We start from the raw sequence: 20,106 nt of genomic DNA on the forward strand, positions 1-20,106 counted from the left end.
CACACGGCTGGCTGCCTTCCCTGGCTTGTTGGCAGCGAGAGCAGCTTTCACTCCCGGCCGGTGGGAGTTACACGTGGCCGGGACTTTCCCTCCCGCAGAAAATGGCTGTTTACCTCGCAGGGGCTGAATCACGTTGGCTGCGTGTCGTGTGGGTCCTGCAAAGCTCTGCCAGCCTCCCCTCCCCATGGGAAGGTGCGGGGGGACGGGCTGCAAGGTGCTAAGGAGGATGCAGGAGCTGGGGGTCCCAGCTGGCCCCAGGCACATGCCGCTGGGTGCAGCTGCAGGACACGGTGGGGAAGGAGAGCAACAAAAAAAGGAAGCTGGGTAACATACCACACACAACCCAGGGAAAAAAATACAAAACACACTGCCTGGCTTGCCATCGGCGCTAAGATTAGCAGCAGAGGAAATGACACTTAGAGATGTCATGGAAGTCAGCTAAAGTTGGATTTCTCCTTCTCTTTTTCTATACTTACCCTCCACAGAGGGTGTAATTGGCCCGTTAGGTTAATGCGGAGGGACTGGTGTAAATGAAAGGTCATGCTTTGTTGACATCCTGCAGTCAAACTATAGTCATCCTTTCCTCCCTGCCTTTAATTCCTTGTGGCTGGTGTGTTTATTTTTGGTGGAACGGGAGAGAAAAGGCAATCGGATGTTTATCCTTCTAGGAAATTATCACCATCGTTCTTGGTTTTAATTTGAGCTGGAGATGAGAGGAGGTAGATGCATGCCGCGTCTCCCTGGTGTGAGCCAGGCTTGCCCTTGCTGGGTGCCGCGAGCCCAAACTGGTCCTCTCCGCATTGTGTCGCTGATGGGGATGGGGATGGAGGATGGAGATGGGGATGGGGATGGGGATGGAGAATGGAGATGGTGATGAGGATGGAGATGGGGATGAGGATGGAGATGGGGATGGGGACGGAATGGAGATGAGGATGAGGATGGAGATGGAGATGGGGATGGGGGTGGAGAATGGACATGGGGATGGGGTTGGGCATGGGGATGGGGATGGGGATGGAGAATGGAGATGGGGATGAGGATGGAGATGGGGATGAGGATGGAGATGGGGATGGGTACGGAATGGGGATGGGGATGAGGATGGCAATGGAGATGGGGATGGGGATAGGGATGGAGAATGGACATGGTGATGGGGATGGTTCAGAGCAGGAATCTGCCCAGGTGACTGCAGCAGGCACTGTGGTGGGACGATCCTTTGCCAAGATGCAGGATGAGGCACCGCTGGTCTTGCACCAGGTGCCCAGGCACAGACAGGGCTGCAGACACCCAGCGTGGCAGGAGCACCAGCCAGCCCGGAGCCACAAACTCTCACCTGGATGTACGCAAGGCCTTCACAGCGTGGAAAATATTAATTGTGGTTTTTTAGTTCCACTTTTTGATAATTTAGAAAGAAAGAAAAAAAAAAAAGGAGGAAGCCACATACAGTCACTTTGTGCTGGTCCCAACCCTTTTATCTCTCCTTCCATTTGCTCACCATCAGTGCAAGAGAGAAAAGAGAAGCTGAGTCTCTGGCTGCCTAAATGTAGAAAGTTTTGCTTCTAAATCAGTTTGTGATGGAAAGGAAATACGTCACGTCCCTGGGGAAGTGGCTGGTTTTCAGCAGCCACAACCCCAGCGCCGAGTGCTGCAATGGAACAGCCCAGCACTGAAATAGCTCCACGCTCTGTTATTGTCACCGATACAATTTTTTTTTTCTCTGTCTACGTGTGTCATTTTTAGCATCCAGAGGAAGTTTTATTTGTATTTGTTAGCTCGACTTTCCACTGTCGTGGCTTTTTTACTTTTTCATTTGAAGGTCCAGGAAGGGGGGGAGGAGAAAATAGAGCTGGGTGAGCTCAGGTGTGATGGCTCGATGGGGTGTAGTGTGGTACCCATGGCACTGCTGACCTCTCCACCTGCATCTGCTGGGCATCCCGGTGTGTGTCAGCCTTGCAGAGCCCAAGGGAACTGAAACACCACAAGTCCACGGGAGCACATGGTCCCGGTGATCTGGGGGGGCTGAGGCAGGGTGCTGTGCCCCAGGCGTGGCTGCGGGATGAGGCTAGCCCTGCTTTGCTCTCCCCGGGATGGGGATGCGAGGTGGGTTTGGATGCTTTCAGCCCATTCCCAGAGCAAACCCAGCGACTTGATGGGATGCCTGAGGAAGAGGAAGACTTGGAATTTAAAAGAATAACAGGGAGTTTGTGAGAATCCGATGTTCCTGGTGAGCAGCAGCAGCTCCCAGCAGCGCATGGGGGGTGGTGTTTCTTTCCAAAACTGGGCTGGAGGCCAAAAGAAGCCTGGGCTAAACATGATCCCTAAGTCAACAGGGTAATAATTACCTATTTTTAATAATTATTGAAATAATTATTCTAACGAGAAAAAGTCTCAGCCCCTGGCTCAAGGGGAGGCAGCCCTGGGTCCCATCCCCTGATGTAGAGCAGGAGGCATCTCCCCTCTGGTGGGATCACCCTGGGAAAGTGCAGATTTAGGGGTAGGTGATATTAAGGAACAGGGACTGGGGGACACCCCTTGCATCCCTCCGGCCTCGGTGGAACACGGGGACGACACCAGGATGGCCCAGCTCACCAGGAGTGAAGCGATGCCAGGCAGCAGCTCCCCCTCGCACAGGCACTTGCACAAGAAGAGATTAGCAGGATCAGCTGATGATGATCTAAGCGCATAACTATATCAACCTGTGAATTAATTAATGATATCTCACACTTCATAATGGCTCTATCTGCAGATCTTATGCACTCCTCAAACATTCAGTGAATTAAGCCTTGCTGCATCCCCCAGGAAATAGGTCAGGATTGTTAATCCCCATGTGCTGGTGGGGACGCCGCGGCACGACGCGGGGATAAACAACGCTGCCCGTTTTGGGTGCCAGCGCGGCAGATTTTCCAGGTGAGCTGAGCATCAGCATCCCCGCGGCACTGCGAAGGGACCGGGCTCTGCCGGTGGGATGCTCCAAAGCCCGACGCTGAGCTCCCAGCCCTCAGCCTCGTGCTGTGGCCACACGAAGCCCCCAGCCAGCGGGTCCCCCATGTGCCAATGTTCATGCCTGGGGCTGGGGCTGGTGGTGGGCGCACGCACCAGGAGCTGGCTGCTCGGCTTCGCAGGTGGCCACGAGGTGCCAGATGCAGTGGACATCTCCCTGCCGCTCCGTGAGCCGTGCCTCGGCAGCCGGGCGGGCCTGGGAGAGGCAGCCTGGGCTGTGGCAGGAATTTAGGGCTCCTGAAGTAATAGGGGAAGGCAGGCAAGGCAAGGATGGGGCCACGTCCCCACCTCTGTGTGCCGTGCCAGCACCCAGAAAGGGCCAGCAAACAGCAAGGGGCATACAGGCCAGTCCTGGCATGGCGGTTTCATTAATTAGCGATAATAATTAATTCTTTTGGGGCCTTCAAAATGCTGCATATCATCAGAGGAGCTTGGCTTGGTGGGACTGTCTGGAAGAGCCCAGTCCCCCTCAATGCCCTCTCAGAGCTTGCTTGGTTTGGGGTCCCGGCCCCCCCATCCTGCTCGCTGGGGCTGGCACCATTTGACTGGGCTCTTGCAGCACCCTGGGGTGCAAACGCCGGCTGTTGTTGAGGGCAAGCGGCTGTGCCTGCCTGGCTCTGCCCAGAGACGCTGCCAGACATCCCGGGACACCACATTCAAGGGATGCTGAACAGAGAGAAACCGTGCTGGGGTTTTGTTTCCTCTTTCAGCTCGCTCTCCAGGTCGGTTTGGGCTGGGTTTGTCGGCGTGGAGCTGCGGCAGTGGGAAGCTCACAGCCTCACCCGCTCCACCGGGAGCACGAGCACCTTCAGATGTGGTTTGCCCCAGATGCTCCTCGGTAGGGAAAAAAAAAAAAAAAAAAGAAGGGTTGGTGATAGGGTGGTCCTGGCCCACCAGCTTTGCTCCTGCCCAGAAGCAGCCGTCACCCTTGGTGCGTGCCTGGGTGCCCGGTGCTGCCCTGTTTACGCCCGGCTCTCTGCAGGGTGAGGCAGATGCCTCTCGGGGTTTGCATCCAGAGGTGTGGTGGAAGGTGCTGGATGGCTGTGCGGCTCTGCCAGCCTCCCCTGCCTGCACCACGGGGCAGAGGACGGTCTCACCCCACAGCCCCCGGCCGGCTTGTCCTCACTTGTCGGTAGCAACTCTCTTCCCATTCCCTCCTCGCAGCCCTGCAGGTCCTCGGCTAACCTCAGATTTCCTCATTGCTAGGAAATGGCTAATTCCCCCCGGGCTGGTTTCAATGGCTGTGCAGATCCCTCGCCTTTGGCCTCTCACCAGTTTCTCCTTCAGTGGTTAAAGCCCAGCACCGCAGCCCTGGGGAGCAGCGCTTTCCCAGGCTGCACAGCCTTCGCATTTCGCTAGCCGGGAGGACATCCATCCCTCTCCTCGCACGGCATCCTGAGACGGATACCCCGATGCTGCCAGGCGCTGGATTTGCCCCCTGCTCCAGCTTCCCAGCCCCTGTGCTGCGGCCACGCAAGGTTGAGCCTCTTCTCTGGCATCGCCATGGGATGGGGCGGACTGGGAGAGGCTCTGCCATGCTTCGGCGCTGGCTGTGCCACGAGCTTCTCTGCCATTAGGGAACCGCTCACGTCTCCAGAGTTGTGTGTCATGGCACAGTTCTCAGAGCTGAAACGCAAGCATCCATTTCCTCTTTTGTTTCTTGGTTTCAAGTTAAAAAAAACCTTCGTAGTATCTCGCTCTGCAAACCCCTCGCTGGGGCCACAGCACTGCCCGGTCACTCCAGGGTTCCTGGCCGGGACCAGGCTGCCACGGTTCGTGCTTGTCCCATAACATCAGCCCTGGTGCTGCAGCCCCGTCCATGCCAGCTCTGTGTCCCCATCTCTGCGAGTGGTCCTCTGGCTGGAAACCCCGTTGTTCCCAGCGGAGCTGCTCCCTCGGGACAGGTTTTTTGCTCTGGACCTACTATTTAGTTTTCCTGCTAATCACACTGTCTCCTTATCTCTGGGTCACACTGCGCCAGCCGCCACCGCTATTGTTCCCCTGCTGCGGGCTGGATAATAACAGGAAAGACCTCCGGGCTCACAAACTGAAACCTGTCTCGGACTTAGATGACCCAGAGGTTCCCAGCTCCCCGGCACATACGGCAGCGTGCCCCTCGCCACCGCAAGCTGGAGCCACCCACCGACCCCAGGCCCCGAGAGCAGTGGAAAATTATGGGATGCTCTTCGGGGTGGCAGAGTGCAGCCAGCCCATCCTTGCTGCCGCAGCACCGGGTTGATGTGGGGAAGGGGACAGCAGCGGTGGGGGGTCCAGGGGGTGCTGGCAGGGCCTCCCCCCACAGCAGCCTCGGCACCTGATGCTGCTGTGGGTGCTTCCCTGGCCTCCAGCCGGCTCCCAATGCTGCCACCCTCAGGGACCGTCCCCGACCACCTAGTGCCCATTTTTCTGCGCAGGGTGCCCAGGGCTGCCCCCCTGCCCCAGGTTCAGCAGGGTGGGTTTGCAGCCCCCCTCTGCTCCAAAGGGCTCTGCCCCCCACCCCAAGCTTTTCATACTACTGCTGCGCAGGGAGAGGCAGGGCTGGTGCCTCTCTTGCCACGGGGGAAACCGAGGCAGGAAAGGGCCTCCCACAGCCACCCGCAGTGCTCCCGCAGCACCCCACTGCCTGGCTCCCTCCCACAGCCACCCCACGGTCTGGCACATGGGGACCTGCCCCTTGGGACCCACGCAGCCAAGCCTGCAACAACACCCCAGGGCAGCAAGTTCTGCCGGCGGGTCCCTTCGTCCCCCCAAGGAGGAGAGAGAAGGGAGATGTCTGTCTCCTTTGCCATGCATATTTCGGTGCAAGTGTTTCTGAATATTTCCGGAGGAGGAGGGTGTGTAGTTTTCACAGGCAAATCAGGAAAACCAAGGTGAGGCGGGAGACGGTGTTGTGGAAGGACGCAGGCCGTGCCGGGAGGGTGTTGGTCCGGGATCAGGAAGGCTGCCCAGCAGTTTCTCCCTGCTGGAGTTCTCCCAGCCAGAGTTTGGCCAGAAATGATGATTTCCCACGCCCAACAGCAGTGGACAAAGTCTCTCCTCCTCCAGAAATTACAGATTACCCCGAGTCCCATCCCTGCTGGTGCTGAGCATCTCTCATGTCCAGTCCAGAGAATAAATCACTGCCGATGCAGCATCTTCCACATCTGGGCAGCTGGTGTTTGCCAGAGGGAGCTGACACCCCCAGAACGCCACATCCCACCCGTGCAGCCTCACCACTTGCAGACAAAACACGGTGGCTTCATCAGATACCTCTGCAACACCCACCCCGTGGCTCAGGCGGCTGAAAGATGCGGGGTTTATTTGTTCCCCCTTCTCCAAGCCACTCGAGAAGAACTTGTGTTGTCGACCATCCAAGCAGCCGCCCACGCATATGGCCCTGGTACAGTCATGCCCCGGGGTAGGAGGTAGGTGACCTTTCTGGTCCCCACCAGCCACACTCTGTTTACGACTCTGTGACCTTACCAGCCCCAGATATACATCTACAGCAGATCCAAGGGGCTGGGGAGGAAAGCCTCCATGTTCTGGTAATGTAAGTGCCTCAAGCTTCATGTCTGAGCATCCTCTGCAAGCCAGGACCGGAGGCAGCACCACAGAGGGTCCCAAAAGCCTGAAACCCACAGCCATGAGCCGTGTGGAGCCTCCCGGAGCTCCTGAGACACAGAACCACATGGTGGGATGGTGATGAGCACCTTGTCGTGTCCCTCGGCCTCCGAGGCTCGGCTCTGTCCAAGCTCAGCTCCCCAGTGAAGTTTAGACACGATTTCAACGGGAATGAGCATCCCATTTGCCTCACCATGAGGCATGAAAACCAGGCCCATCTCCTCCCTATAACTACATTTATGCTGTCATTAATTAGGTGAAAAAACCCTGAATAGTTCCCCTTTTAAAAGCCCCGGTGGTCCCTGGAGAGCTGGCGTGCAGCGTGGCCTCCCGTGGCACAGCCCGGTGCACCTGCAGGGCTCACGGCACATGAATCACCCGGTGAGCGGCAGGACCCGGTCACAAGACCGAGAGGAGTGGGGAGAAATCACCCGTCAGCTGACAGCACCCAAAGGGACATGGGGTGCCGTCGGGGTTTCAGCACACCGTGCGTGGGGCTGGGTGCCCACCTCCAGCTCGCAGCATCGCACAGCCCCGAAGGCAGGAGCAGAACTGGGGGGCAGCGGGAGCTGGGGGCTCGCACCGGCAGCTGTGCTTGCTGAGGGGGAACTGCCAGAACTTTCCAAATGTGGGGACTCTGGGGGTTGAACCTGGCTGGGACACTTAATGCCAGGGCTTGTCGCATCCTCTGCACAGGCAGGTGGGGAGCACCGAGGTGCAGAGGGATGGAGATGGGTGCCGGCCGGGGCAGACCTCACCTGCGCTGCCTGGGCATCACAGCATCACTCCCCCCGTTATCTCAGGGGTTAACGAGGCAGCTGGCTCAGGGGCCAAGCTGGAGGCTGGGCAAGGAAAGTTTGAAATGCAGGGGCAATGGTCCTGTGGGATTTGACGAAGGGACCACAGCCCATCCACACTGCAAAATCACTGATGCCAGCGATGATTATTTACACTACTGAAACACTCCGATCAGGACAGGGTTCACATGGCCTAAGAGAAAGGCGTGTGGGATGATCAAAATAAGTGAAAGCTCTCAGCCGCAGACTATCCAGACTGAGCTGTAATTTAAAACCTTTCAGAGCATCCCAGGTGAGATTTTTTTTTTTATTATTATTTTTTTCTCCCTTTGGGTAAACTACTCTGCTCAGGACGCTCGACCCATTAAACTGAGCTGTAACTAAGCCAGTCCAACCCCCACGCGGCCGTTTTCATGCCGGTCTAAGGCTGCCTGGGTTTATTTTGGCTTAAGGCCGTTCCCCATCAATTGGCATCAAACCATTGCTGGTTAAGCGAGACGGTGGCGGTGCAGGATGAGGCCGTTCTCACAGGCTGGGTTTAGCGGTGTGGCTCCCCCCGGCCCAGCCGGGCCCTTATGACTCAGGAGCTTTGAACCAGGTTTAAACCCTCCCGCGAGGGCTGCAGTGCTATCACTGCGCCCAGTTTGGCCAGGGACACCCGCCTTCCCGGTGGGAAGCAGGTGCCACTCAGGTTACGGGGTACGGGTGCATGTTTGCCCACCCTTGGCACTATCATCCCGTGGACCTCGGTGCAAGGGACAGGTACCCACAGGGGTTGGCGTGAGCCAAGTGTGGGGCTGGGATGCACAGTGCTCGTGGGATGCATGGTGCTCAGGGGATGCATGGTGCTCAGGGGATGCATGGTGCTCGTGGGATGGATGGCACTCGTGGGGATGTGTGGGGATGCCTCTGGTGCTTGTGGGATGCCCACCACTCGTGGGGATGTGTGGAGATGCCCGGCATTTGTGGGGATGCTCGCTACTTGGGATGTGTGGGGATGCCTCTGGTGTTTGTGGGGATGCACACCACTTGTGGGGATGTGTGGGGATGCCTGGCACTTGTGGAATGCCTGACACTCATGGGATGCCCACCACTCGTGGGCATGTGTGGGGATGCCCTGCATTTGTGGGGATGCTCACTACTTGGGATGTGTGGGGATGCCTCTGGTGCTCGTGGGGATGCTCGCCACTCGTGGGGATGTGTCAGGATGCCTCTGGTGCTCAGGGGGTGCCTGGCACTCGTGGGGATGTGTGGGGATGCCTGGTGCTCGTGGGATGCCTGGCATTTGTGGGATGCCCACCACTTGTGGGCATGTGTGGGGATGCCTCTGGTGCTCGTGGGGATGCCCACCACTTGTGGGCATGTGTGAGGATGCCTCTGGTGGCTCGTGGGATGCCTGGCGCCTGTGGGATGCCCACCACTCGTGGGGATGCCCGCCACTTGAGGGATGCCCACCACTCGTGGGGATGTGTGGGGATGCCTGGCACTCGTGGGGATGCTCCGGCACAGGACAAGGAGCTGAGCCAGTGCCTGCTTGCTCCAGCACAGCGATTCCCAATATCAGCCTCACCCCCCCCCCCAGTATAAAATCTCTGGAGGAACTGGGGAGGAGGGGTGATGCCACGCTTGGCAGCCGAGGAAGTGCAGGTTTGGGGGTGGGGGGGTGTCTGCCTGGGGCCGCCGGGGGACCCGTGCCCATAGCCGTGGAGGGGCACCCGCAGCATCCCCAGCACCGCGGCCGCGCGAAGGCGGCGGAGGCTGGGGGGGGAGGGGGGCTCGGCGGGACCCCCTCAGCCCACCCCGGCTCAGGGCGGTGCTGCCTGGGGGGTGGTGGCGGCCGGTGGGTCCCCCCCTCCGCGGCCGCCCCGCGCCTCCCCCGGCGCCGGGGGCACCGGAACCGGCGGCCAAAGAAGGCAGCGGGGGCGGGGCCGGATCCGGGCCTTGTATGGCGCTTCCCGTGGCCGCCCCCCGCCCCCCCGCCGCCGCGCTCCCCCGGGCCGCGCCGGGCCACGGGCGGGGGGGCAAACAGGGGGGGTGCAGGGGGAGGGGAGTGCCCTGCAGAGGAGGTGGGGGTGGGTGAGGGCTCAGGGGGGGTGCAAGGGATGGGGGGGCTGTGAAAGATGGGGGTGGGGGCTTCTCATGGAAGTGGGGTCGTGCGATGGACGGGCGTCGTTGCGGTGGGTGAAGGGGTGCGGGAGGGGGGGGGGATGTAGTGGGGGGGGGGTTGTCCTGAAGTGGATATGGGGGTGTCCTGAAGTGCATGGCGGGGTCCTGAAGTGGATGGGGGGGGGGGGTGTCCTGAAGTGAGTAGAGCACACGGACAGTCCCCCCCCCCCCCCCTGCACTCACAAACAGGCCACCGGGGGGGCTTGCTGCCCCCCAACTCCCGGTACATCCCCCCCCCGCAGCATCCCCCCCCCCCCTCCCCCCGCACCCCAATCCGAGAGGCTGCCGGCACCGCAGGGCCAAAGTCCCCTGGTCCCGCAGCAGCGGCCCCCAACTCCCCAGCCCCCCCGCCCCCCTCCCCAGCCGGCAGCCGGTGCCCGGGCCCCTCCAGCTGCAGCTCTCCCGTAGCACGGATTTCACTCCCATTGCAAAGCCGGCCCTGCAGGAATTGGGTAAGTGGAGCTATTGCAACACAGCATTTTTCCATACATTTGCTATATAACTCGGAGGGTTTTAAAGATAGCATCAGTTGGCACACTTAGCACGAAACCACCTAATTACTGACGCCTTGGAAGTGCCAAACTTTTAAAGGGGGGGGGGGGGGGGAGGGAGGTGAGGTTAAAATCACAGGCGACCAACAAGTGTTACCTGTTTTCAAGTATTCAAAGCCCTGCACTGCACGGGACCCGGGGCATGGGGAGGGGGCGGCTGGCTGCAAAGCCACCACTGTCACCACTGGTTGGGGGGGGGGGGGGGGGGGCGGAATTTGGGGCTCCTGGAGCTCCAGCGCCTTCCCCGCTGCCCCTCTCCTTCCTTCCCAACTCCTGGCGCGGTGGTTTCCCCCGCACATCTCCCAACCCGCTTCTCCTGGGCTGCGGGATGGGGGTTGTGGCCGGTGCCCCCCCCCCCCCCCGCCTCCCCCGCCGGCTCCTGCTCGCCGGGGAGCGGAGGGATTGGGGGGAAAACCTGCGGGGAAAAGCCTGGCTCCGAGCATCCCCGGGGGAGGGGCGCAGGGACCGGCAGGGCCGGCGCCGGCTGCCCCCGCTACGTCCCGGCGGAGCGAGCCGGGCAGGGGGGGCTGCAGCGGCCGCCGGGGGCGGGCACCGGCGGGTGGGGTGTGAGTGCGCAGGGGGAGACCCCCGCCCGGGGGCCGGTGCCCGGTGGAGGGTGACCAGTGCCCGGTGCAAGGTGCGCGGTGCAGGACGCCCGGTGCCCGGTACGGGGTGCCCGCTGCAGATGCCCGGTGGAGGGTGACCACCGGGGCCCGCTGCAAGGTGCCCGGTACGGGGTGCCTGCTGCAGATGCCCAGTGCCCGGTAGAGGGTGACCAGTGCCCGGTGTCCGGTGCAGGACGCCCGGTGCCCTGTGCAGGGTACCCGGTGCAGATGCCCGGTGCAGGGCTGAGTGGTGCAGATGCCCGGTACAGATGCCCGGTGCAGGGCTGGCTGGTGCAGATGCCCGGTGGAGATGCCCGGTACAGACGCCCGGTGTGGGTGGCCGGTGCCCGGTGCGTTTTGCCCTGTACCCGGTGCAGATGCCCGGTGTAGGGTGCAGATGCCCAGTGCCCGGTGCAGGGTGCCCGGTGCAGACACCCGGTGTCCGGTGCCGGGTGCGGCATGCCCGGTGTTCGGTGCCCGGTGCAGATACCCGGTGTCCGGTGCAGATGCCTGGTGCCCGGTGCAGGGTGCAGATGCCGGTGCCCTGTGCCCGGTGCAGATGCCCGGTGCCCGGTACCTCGCTCCCCGGTGCCCGGCCCCGCGCGCGCCGGCCCCGCTTCCTGCTTTCTAATGTTCCATTGTGCGGAGCTTCCATTGTGACGTCTCGGCCTCGGCTCGGCTTTGTCTGTCCATATATGGGCAGCTACGTCACGGAGCGCTCCCGCCGCCCGGATAAATGGGCTGCGGAGTCCCCGGCGGAGCAGTCGGGCGGCAGCGAGGGAACCTGCGAGCGGAGCCGAGCGCGGGAGGGAGCGGGGACGGGGAGCGGGGACGGGGACGGGGACGGGGAGCGGGAGCGAGCGAGAGAGAGAGAGGAGGGGTTAAATCCTCCCACCCGCTTCTACAACCACATCTGCCAGCCAGATCGCCCCCTCCCCCTCGAGGAAACACCACCAGAGACCCACGGAGGACCGCACCCCCCCCGCGCCCCCTCCTCCGCGGCCACCCCCGGCTCCCCCCCCCCCCCTCCTCCTCCTCCTCCTCCTCCTCCCCGGCCCCCCCCCCCGCCCCCGCCCCAACTTTTTCTCTTGCATGATTTCCCTCGCACGGATTTGCCACTCGGATGTTGTTTCCTCGGGAGCTGAGCTCGGAGCCACGTTGAACCAGCCTTTTCCTCCAGTGCTATGACAGGCAAACTACTGGAGAAGCTGCCGGGGACCATGAACACTTTGATGAACCAATTGCCTGACAATCTGTACCCAGAGGAGATCCCCAACTCTTTGAATATCTTCTCCAGCAGCAGCGACTCGGTGGCTCACTACAACCAGATGGCTGCAGGTAAGGGTGGGGGGGAGAAGAAAATGGGGAGAAGGGGGGGGGGGGGGAGCCGGTGGGGCGAGGAGGAGGACGCTGTGGGTAGGGTGTCATGGAGCCTCGGAGGGAAGGGAAGCGCTGGGGCTGGGGAGCGTCCCCCCCCCCGCACCCACCCACCCCTTTCCTCGCCGTGTCTCCGCGCGATCGCTGCAGGGCTCCGCCGAGCGTTGCTGCCGAGCCGCCGCCGCAGGTACGGGGACGGCGGCCGGGCTGCGTGGGGAGGGGGACACGGGTGGGGTGGGAGGGTGTGTGTGTTTGGGGGGGGGGGGGGTTCGATAAGCGGCTGGGCCCCCCGTAGCGCAGAGGGGCCGCCCGCCCGCCCGCCCCGGGATCCGCGCGGTGCGGAGGCGCCGCGGACGCGCGTGGCCGTGGCCGCCCCCCCCAGCCCGCAGCGGCGGCGGCAACGTGGGCTCCCCGGGACGCGGCGGCGACTTCCCGGGAGCGCGGGGCTTGGGGAGGGGGGTACGACACGGCCGGCGACATGGGGGGCACAGGTGAGCGCCGAGGGCGGGGGGGGGTGTCTCCCCGCGTGTCCCTGCTCCCACCCGGAGCCTCGCCAGGCTAAACCCGCCCCCCCCCCCCCCCCCGCCGCCGTGTTTCTCCTCGCCGGGGCTCGGCGCAGCGAAGCAGCGAGTCGGTAACGGCGTCGGCGGCCGCAGCCGGCTCCGCGGAGTGCCCAGCGCTGCCGGGGGCTGGACGGGGAGGAAGCCTACCTGTAGCCGCAGGTACCTCCTTCCTCCGGCCCCACCGGCGGGGCGGCGGCGCTGCGTGTCCCCGGCCCCCCCCCCGGGGACAGCCGCGGGGGCGGCAGCCCGGCCCCGCACCGCCGGGACCCTCGGCAGCCAGCGCCGCAGTACGCGGAGAGCAGAGCGGGGCGGGGGGGAGGACGCAGCGAGGGGTAGGAGGGAGCGGGGCGGGGGGCCCCGGAGCATCCCCGGTGCATCCCCGGGACCCCCGCCCGGGGCGGCGTAGCCCTCCCGGCTCACCCTGCCCCGCTTCTCTCGCACTTTGCAGATAATGTTATGGACATTGGCTTAGCGAACGAAAAGGCCGGCCAGGAACTGTCATCCTATTCGGGCACTTTTCAACCGGCCCCGGGCAACAAGACTGTCACCTACCTGGGGAAATTCGCTTTCGACTCGCCCTCCAACTGGTGCCAGGACAACATCATCAGCCTGATGAGCGCGGGCATCCTGGGGGTACCACCGTCCTCGGGTGCGCTCACCAGCACGCAGAGCTCAGCGGGCAGCATGGGCCCGCCGCAGGGCGAGGTGGACCAGATGTACCCCGCGCTGCCACCCTACTCCTCCTGCAGTGACCTCTACCCAGAGCCCGTCTCCTTCCACGACCCCCAGAGCAACCCCGGCCTCACCTACTCCCCCCAGGATTACCAGGCGGCCAAGCCCGCCTTGGACAGCAACCTCTTCCCCATGATCCCAGACTATAACCTCTACCACCATCCCAATGACATGGGCACCATCACGGAGCACAAACCCTTCCAGAGCTTGGACCCCATCCGCGTCAACCCGCCCCCCATCACCCCACTGGAGACCATCAAGGCCTTCAAGGACAAGCAGATCCACCCGGGTTTCGGGGGGCTGCCGCAGCCGCCGCTCACCCTCAAGCCCATCCGACCCCGCAAGTATCCCAACCGGCCCAGCAAGACGCCACTCCACGAGCGGCCCCACGCCTGCCCTGCCGAGGGTTGTGACCGCCGCTTCTCCCGCTCCGACGAGCTCACCCGCCATCTCCGCATCCACACAGGCCACAAGCCCTTCCAGTGCCGCATCTGCATGCGGAGCTTCAGCCGCAGCGACCACCTCACCACCCACATCCGCACCCACACCGGCGAGAAACCCTTCGCCTGCGAGTTCTGTGGCCGCAAGTTCGCCCGCTCCGACGAGCGCAAGCGGCACGCCAAGATCCACCTCAAGCAGAAGGAGAAGAAGGCCGAGAAGGGTTCGGCCGGGCAGCCCCCCACCGCACCCCCTGCCGCTGCTGCCGCCGCCGCCACCTCACCACCCGTTGCCCTCGCCCCTGCCGTCACCACGTGTGCTTGAGGGACCATGGGGAGCGGCGCAGTGGCACCCCTTCTCCCCTGCCCTCCGCACCGCTCTGGGGGGGGGTCCTGGGGTGGCCTTGCCCCCTGGGTTCAGGATGCCGGGGGTTGCGCTGCATGGGCTCCACTCTGCCCGCACCTGGATTGACTGGGTCCAGGCTGCCCGCACCTGGATCCTGCCTGCACTTGGATCGACAGGACCCGCACTGCCTGGACCCAGGCTGCCTGCACCCGCACTGCGCGCACCCGGATTGCCAGCATCCCGGCTGCCTGTACCTGCACCGCCCGGGTCCCGGCTGCCGGTACCTGCCCGGCTACCCGCACCGCCCGGGTCCCCGCTGCCCGCACCCGCACTGCCCGGAACCGGCTCCCCACCACCCGGATCCCTGCTGCCTGCACCCGGATTACGCGTACTGCCCGGATCCTGCCTGCCCGGATCCGGATTCCCCGGATCCGGCTCTCCCGGCTCCAGCACGGCCCGGATCCCAGCTGCCTGGACCCGGCTGCCCGCACCCCGCTGCCCGCGTCCCGCATCTCCCGCCTCCAGCCTGCCCGCACCCAGCTTGGCCTGGATCTGGGCTGCCTGGGTTCCAGATCGTGGGGATCCCGGCTGACCTCGATCGCCAGGCACCTGGATCCCACCTGCCCGGGCTCTCCAGGGGCTGGGCTGCCCAGGATCGGGCCGTCTTGGATCCCACCTGCCCGGGCTCCCCAGTGGCTGGGCTGCCCAGGATCGGGCCCTCCTGGATCCCACCCACTTGGGCTCCCCGGGGGCTTGCGCTCCCCAGGATCGGGCCCTCCTGGATCCCACCCGCTTGGGCTCCCCGGGGGCTTGGGCTCCCCAGGATCGGGCCCTCCTGGATCCCACCCGCTTGGGCTCCCCGGGGGCTTGGGGTCCCCAGGATCGGGCCCTCCTGGATCCCACCCTCCCGGCTCCCCGGGACTGGGCTCGCCTGGATCCGGTCCGTCCGGGTGGGGCTGGCTGGCTGGAGCCGACCCGCCTGGGCTTGGATCCAGCCCCTTTTGCCCCCCTCCCCCCCTGTAGCTTCCCCCCCCCCCCCCCCCAGCACCGGCTCCCCGCGGCGGAGGTAAGCGGGCTCGGGCCCCCCGGCCGGGCTGGCAGGGCGGGGGGCGGCTCTGCGGGTCCTCCGCAACTTCGGGGGGCGGCGGGGAGCGATGTCCCGGCAGCAGCTTTTGGGTTTGTTGGTGGTTTTTTTGTTGTTTTTTTTTTCTTTTCCCCTTTTTTTTTTCCCCAGCAGAAGGGAAATTCTTTACAGAAATGCAGAAAAAAAAAAAAGCAGTATTTTGCTGAATACTTTTTATAATGTGAGATATTTTTATTTTATTTTATTTGGTCACTTTAAAACAACCAACCAACTATGGAGGAGAAAAATCAATTAGTCCTCTATTTTATTTTATTTTTTTTTCTTTCTCCTTCTGGTATGTGCATGTCATTGCATGACTGCTCTGATTTTTTTCTTCTTTTGTTTTAATAAAACTGTGCTCAGACATTTAAGCTAAACTAAGCAAAAATAATAATGACTTAAAAAAAAAAAATCTTTGTTGCCAAAAGGTCGTGCTATCCAGGTTTGATGTCTGCATGTGAAAAAAAAAAAAAACACATTAAAAACGTACAAAAAATAAAGAGAAGAGAAAGAATGCAGTCTAATTTATGTGAACCGAAAGGAACAAAAAAACCCACAATCAGGTTTAACCACACAAACCTAAGGGAATGATATTTTTTGAAAGACTTTTGTATAAAGTTGAGTACTTAGAGAAAAAAAAATCATACCAGATGTAATATATTTTGTGGATGTTTTTATTTCTTGGATTTATAGTACCTTATACTAAGGTTAAAAAAAAATAATTATGCTTGATATTGTGAAAAGGTGATAATTTTCACACACATTTCATTTGCTCATTTGTCATGTTGTAATGCAAATATGATAGTTAATGCATACAGCATTTTTAAGGGAAAAAATCAGAAATATTGAACTGATGTATTGTTGTACCATTTGCACTGTGAGCAAATGCTAATGCAGTAAATATATTGTGTTTGCTGACAATCAAAATCTGTAGTAAATATCTTTATTTTACCTTGCTTAAAAAGAAGATCTATATTGGTTTGGAAAAAAAAGAAAAAAAAAAGTCTCTAATATGTAAGGGGGATGTTAAAGTGGCTTGAAATGTGTAGGACGGTGGGTGCTGTGCCTCATTACAGGCGACTTTGAAACCTGTTTGTACATTTTTTTTCTAGTGTTGTATTTTTTGAAAAAAAAAATTTTTTTTTGTATGATTTTTTTTTTTTTTTTTAAATAACCCAACGTTTTCTCAGCCCCCCTCTCCTTCAGTTCTGTTCACAGGACGGCGTGGCGAGACCAGCTGGCCAGGACGCTTGGGTGACCCCGAAGGCGACCGGCTCCGTCCTTGCGTCCCCCCTCCCTTTTCCTGGCCGCACGGGGACAGGGTGCGTTCTGCAGCCCCCCAAAACAACCGCGTCCTTGGTTTGTCCTTGACCTTGCGTCTTATTTTTCCCCACTCGTGCCACCACCGCCACCTTGACCCCGTCACCATTTTGCCGGCGGCTTTCGCCGGGTTGCATCTGTCGGATAACGGTGGGCAAAAGAGGATCGCGCCGCTTCAGCCGGTAATGCCTCCGCGCCTTTCACCGGCCAAATCGCCCCAGGTACAGAGCAGAGAGGGGATTTTTGCTGGGCTGGGTCGCTCGGGTTAAAAATAACCCACCGGGATTCGGAGCCGGTGCTCGTACAGGCACGAGGGGCGGGTGGGAGAAGGAGCAGGACGAAGCGCTCGGGTGTTGGGAGCTGGCGTGCGTCTGGTGGCCTGTGATGGTTCAATCCTTCCCCAGCGATGGGCTCTCCTCCTGGAGCTGGCGGTGGGCTGGAGTGTGCTGAGGGTCTGGGGTCCCATGGTCCACGTGGCGTTGGAGCTTCCCCTTTCCCCAGGGCTCGCCGGCAGTGCTGGCAGCCGGCGTTGGCACCGCGGTCTTCCCTGGCATTCCCGGGGCGTGGAGGCACTGGCACCGCCGTCAAATTTCCTGCTTTTTGATTTGCATCCGCAGCTGGGCCCCGGAGGAGCTGCTGGTCCTGCCAGGCCAGGCCAGCTCTGCCCATCCCCGGGGTTTTGCCGAGCTCTCCGGCTCGGAGAGGCTTTAATTTGAGGGAGAAGCCAGGGGCCGGGGGGGCTGCCCCGTGACTCAGGGCCAGGCAGCGATGGCATGGCCTGGCATTGGGGGAATCGCTTTGGAGCCCGCGGGGGACGCGCAGGGTGGGCTCCCACCGGGATTCCCACCTGGTTGAGCTTTTGGTGACCATTAAGACGAGGCCGGATCGGCTGCTGGATCCAGTGTGGGGCCAGAGGGGCGGTGGGGGCTGCCCACCCCTCAGCGCTCCAGGCATCTCTGAGGTCCCGCAGTGGCCAGGGGCTGGATGCCGGTTCTGGAGCCGCCAGTCCCCGCAGTGTCCCCTGGCGTGGCTTGGACAAGCTGAGGTGGATGGATGGGAGCCGGAGTCGCCATGCACCCAGCCGACGGCACGGGGAGAGCCACCGTGACCCCTGGCATCACCTGAGGGTGCTGCGGTGGAGCTTGCGTCCATCTCCACCGGCGCCTTGTGCTGGAAGATGTTGGAGATGCCGGGCATGGGCAGGCGGTGGTGTGGCAAAGGCTGCCAGGAGATGCCACACCACCATCACCACACCACGGCCAGGAGCCACCCAAGGTTTCTCCAACACTTTGGGCTCCTTCGCTGTGGGCGAGGAGGAGGAGGAGGGATGGCACCCACCGAGCCTCGACGGGGTGTTGTGGCTCCAGCACTGGGCTGGGGACCCGCTCTGCCATCGGGGTGCAGGCGTCCTGCTGGGCAGGACCCCCCTCTGCATGGAGCAGGAAGGTGAGGAGCACCCTTGGGTGGCAAAACGCGTGGAGTGCGTGCAGCACCTTGCACAAAAATGTTGGTTGCTACGGAAACACGGCACTTGCCATCCCCATTCTGGGCGATCTGTGTTCTGGGGAGGAGGGAAGGGCTTGCCAGTCACGTACCAGCTCAACACAACTTGCTGCCTTTCCCTTCTCGACGGCAGCTCTGGGTTCCGGAGGAGGCCACCAACACCTCGCTGCTCTCCGCTGAGGGTCTTCGGGGCTTGGCAAGCTGTCGTTGAAAGCCAAGAGCTCACCACGGGATGGGATTTGCTTCCGAGGAGGAGGACCAAAGGCTGAGATCCCATCACTGGGGTCGGGAGCGACGAGGACCTGCAGCCAGCAGCTCCTGGTTTGCAGCTGGTGGATCTCCATGCCACAGGTGTTGGTGGGATCCCTCCCCGATCTTCACAGCCTCGCCCGCTGCCCCAGTGAGAAACTTCTGCAGAAGGTCTGGATGGTTTCCGAATCACCCGATCCCTCATCTCCTGCTCTGTGCTGGTGCCGTGCGGATCCACCCTGCCTTCCTCCCTGTTCCTGGCCAGGGTGGCAGCTCCAGCTTCTGCTCCTGGCAGAGCGTTTTGGAGGAAGGACTCAAAATTCACGACAGCACGTGGGGCAGAGCCTCCAGGGAAGATGCTTCCCGAGCCCCGTGGCCATCAAGATGCCCAGGTGCCAGGACCTGCTCATCCCAGCTCTGCCTCCCACCCTTCCCGGCCGTGTCCCCTCCGCCCTGAGGTGCTGGTGGGGGGACGGTGGCTGGGAGCAGCAGCATGTCCCAGCAAGGAGTGGCAACCACCGGCAAACCACGGGTACCAGCCTTGCTCCGTCCTTCTTCTTCCTCCCCATGCCTCTGCTGGGGACGTGGCGGGGTCCCCCATGCTGCCCCCCCTCAGGGTTTGCTCTGACACCCCAAAACTGATGCCACCGTGCCACCTCGCAACCCCCTGGCTGCCTCTCTGCATCCCGGCACAAAACCGGTGCGTGGGGGCTGTACCGCCCTGCCCCCCGCCCATGGTTTGCCCCCCGCACTTTGCTCCTTTTCGGTTAATCCCCTGTCCTCACTGGTGTCGGTAACACCTTCCCAGTTTAGCATCATCCTCCCTGGCTGTAATTACCGCGCTGTTTACCTCCACCTGCTAATTGATAAAGCCACCCTTGGCGCCGGTCCTGGGCCTCCTCCCCTTGGCCCCGTGCGGTGGCACGTGCCCTCACCAGCCTGGTGACACCGGGACCAAGCCGACTCCCCCTCGGTGGCAATGGGGGTCCGAAGGAACCCAGTGCTCAGGGAGGGGGGCGTTTGCTTCATCCCACCACCCCCAGGGTCACCGCAGGGCTGGTGGTGGCTGCTGGGGACAGTGCTGAGGATGGGGGGGTGGTGGGGGTGGTGGTTTGTCACCAAAACGGCTTTGCTGCCCTACCTGCCCCTGCCCAGCCTCCCGGAGTCAAGTTTGCGGGGGTCTCCCCAAATCTGGGTGCTCCTGCCCTTCCAAATGTGCTGCATCTCCCTGCTGCCCTCCCCATGGATCTCATGGCTGGGGCACCCCCAGCCCTCGTCCACCCCAGGGTGCTCCCAGGTACCCCACCCTCATGCCTTTGCCCACCCCAGGGATGCTCCCAGGCATCTCCTCCCTGCACCCCTCGCCCACCCCAGGGGGCTCCTGGGCATGCCTCACCCACCCCAGGGTGCCCCTGGGCATCCCCTCCCTGCACCCTTGCCCAACCTAGGGTGCTGCTGTTCCCCTCGCCCACCCAGGGTGCTCCCAGGCCCCCCACGCTCAAGCCCTTGCCCACCCCCGGGACCCCCTGCCCCCCCCCAGGGATGCTCCTAGGTATCCCCTCCCTGCATCCTCACCCACCCCAAGCACCCCCGACCCCAGCACACCCCAGGGTGCTCCCAGGCCCCCCACGCTCAAGCCCTCGCCCATCCCAGGGACCTCCTGCCCCCCCCCCCCCCCCCCCGGATGCTTCTAGGCATCCCCTCCCTGCATCCTCACCCACCCCAAGCACCCCCGGCCCCTGC

The 20,106-nt window shown here is 61.9% G+C and overlaps 2 protein-coding genes across 3 annotated transcripts; one reads left to right on the forward strand and one right to left on the reverse strand.

The window, feature by feature from the left end:
* Positions 1-11,761: 11,761 nt before the first annotated feature.
* EGR3 (early growth response 3) lies at positions 11,762-16,455 on the forward strand. 2 transcript variants are annotated; one of them, XM_080370396.1, is made up of 2 exons: positions 11,762-12,051; positions 13,102-16,455. In XM_080370396.1, exons 1-2 carry the CDS (start codon positions 11,898-11,900, stop codon positions 14,145-14,147), a joined length of 1,200 nt encoding a protein of 399 aa, XP_080226522.1. In that variant the 5' UTR covers positions 11,762-11,897; the 3' UTR covers positions 14,148-16,455. The 2 variants fall into 2 exon arrangements, with proteins under 2 accessions (XP_080226522.1, XP_080226523.1); XM_080370397.1 differs by lacking the exon at positions 11,762-12,051 and adding an exon at positions 12,281-12,812.
* LOC308055863 (uncharacterized protein) lies at positions 15,713-20,064 on the reverse strand. The gene is made up of 2 exons (XM_080370398.1): positions 19,214-20,064; positions 15,713-18,651 (listed from the first exon to the last, which is right to left on the reverse strand). The coding sequence occupies exon 2, from the start codon at positions 17,806-17,808 to the stop codon at positions 16,714-16,716; it is 1,095 nt and encodes a 364-aa protein (XP_080226524.1). The 5' UTR covers positions 17,809-18,651; positions 19,214-20,064; the 3' UTR covers positions 15,713-16,713.
* Between the last annotated feature and the right edge of the window lie 42 nt (positions 20,065-20,106).

Source organism: Falco punctatus (assembly GCF_963210335.1).
Source record: "Falco punctatus genome assembly, chromosome: 20".
In the NCBI taxonomy this organism is placed as follows: Eukaryota; Metazoa; Chordata; class Aves; order Falconiformes; family Falconidae; genus Falco; species Falco punctatus.

Coding starts and splice junctions, on each gene's coding strand:
- EGR3 (XM_080370396.1), top strand. CDS start 11,898: ATGACAGGCAAACTACTGGAGAAGCTGCCGGGGACCATGAACACTTTG. Junction 12,052..13,101: donor CTACAACCAGATGGCTGCAG/GTAAGGGTGGGG, acceptor CGCACTTTGCAG/ATAATGTTATGGACATTGGC.
- LOC308055863 (XM_080370398.1), bottom strand. CDS start 17,808: ATGCCCGGCATCTCCAACATCTTCCAGCACAAGGCGCCGGTGGAGATG.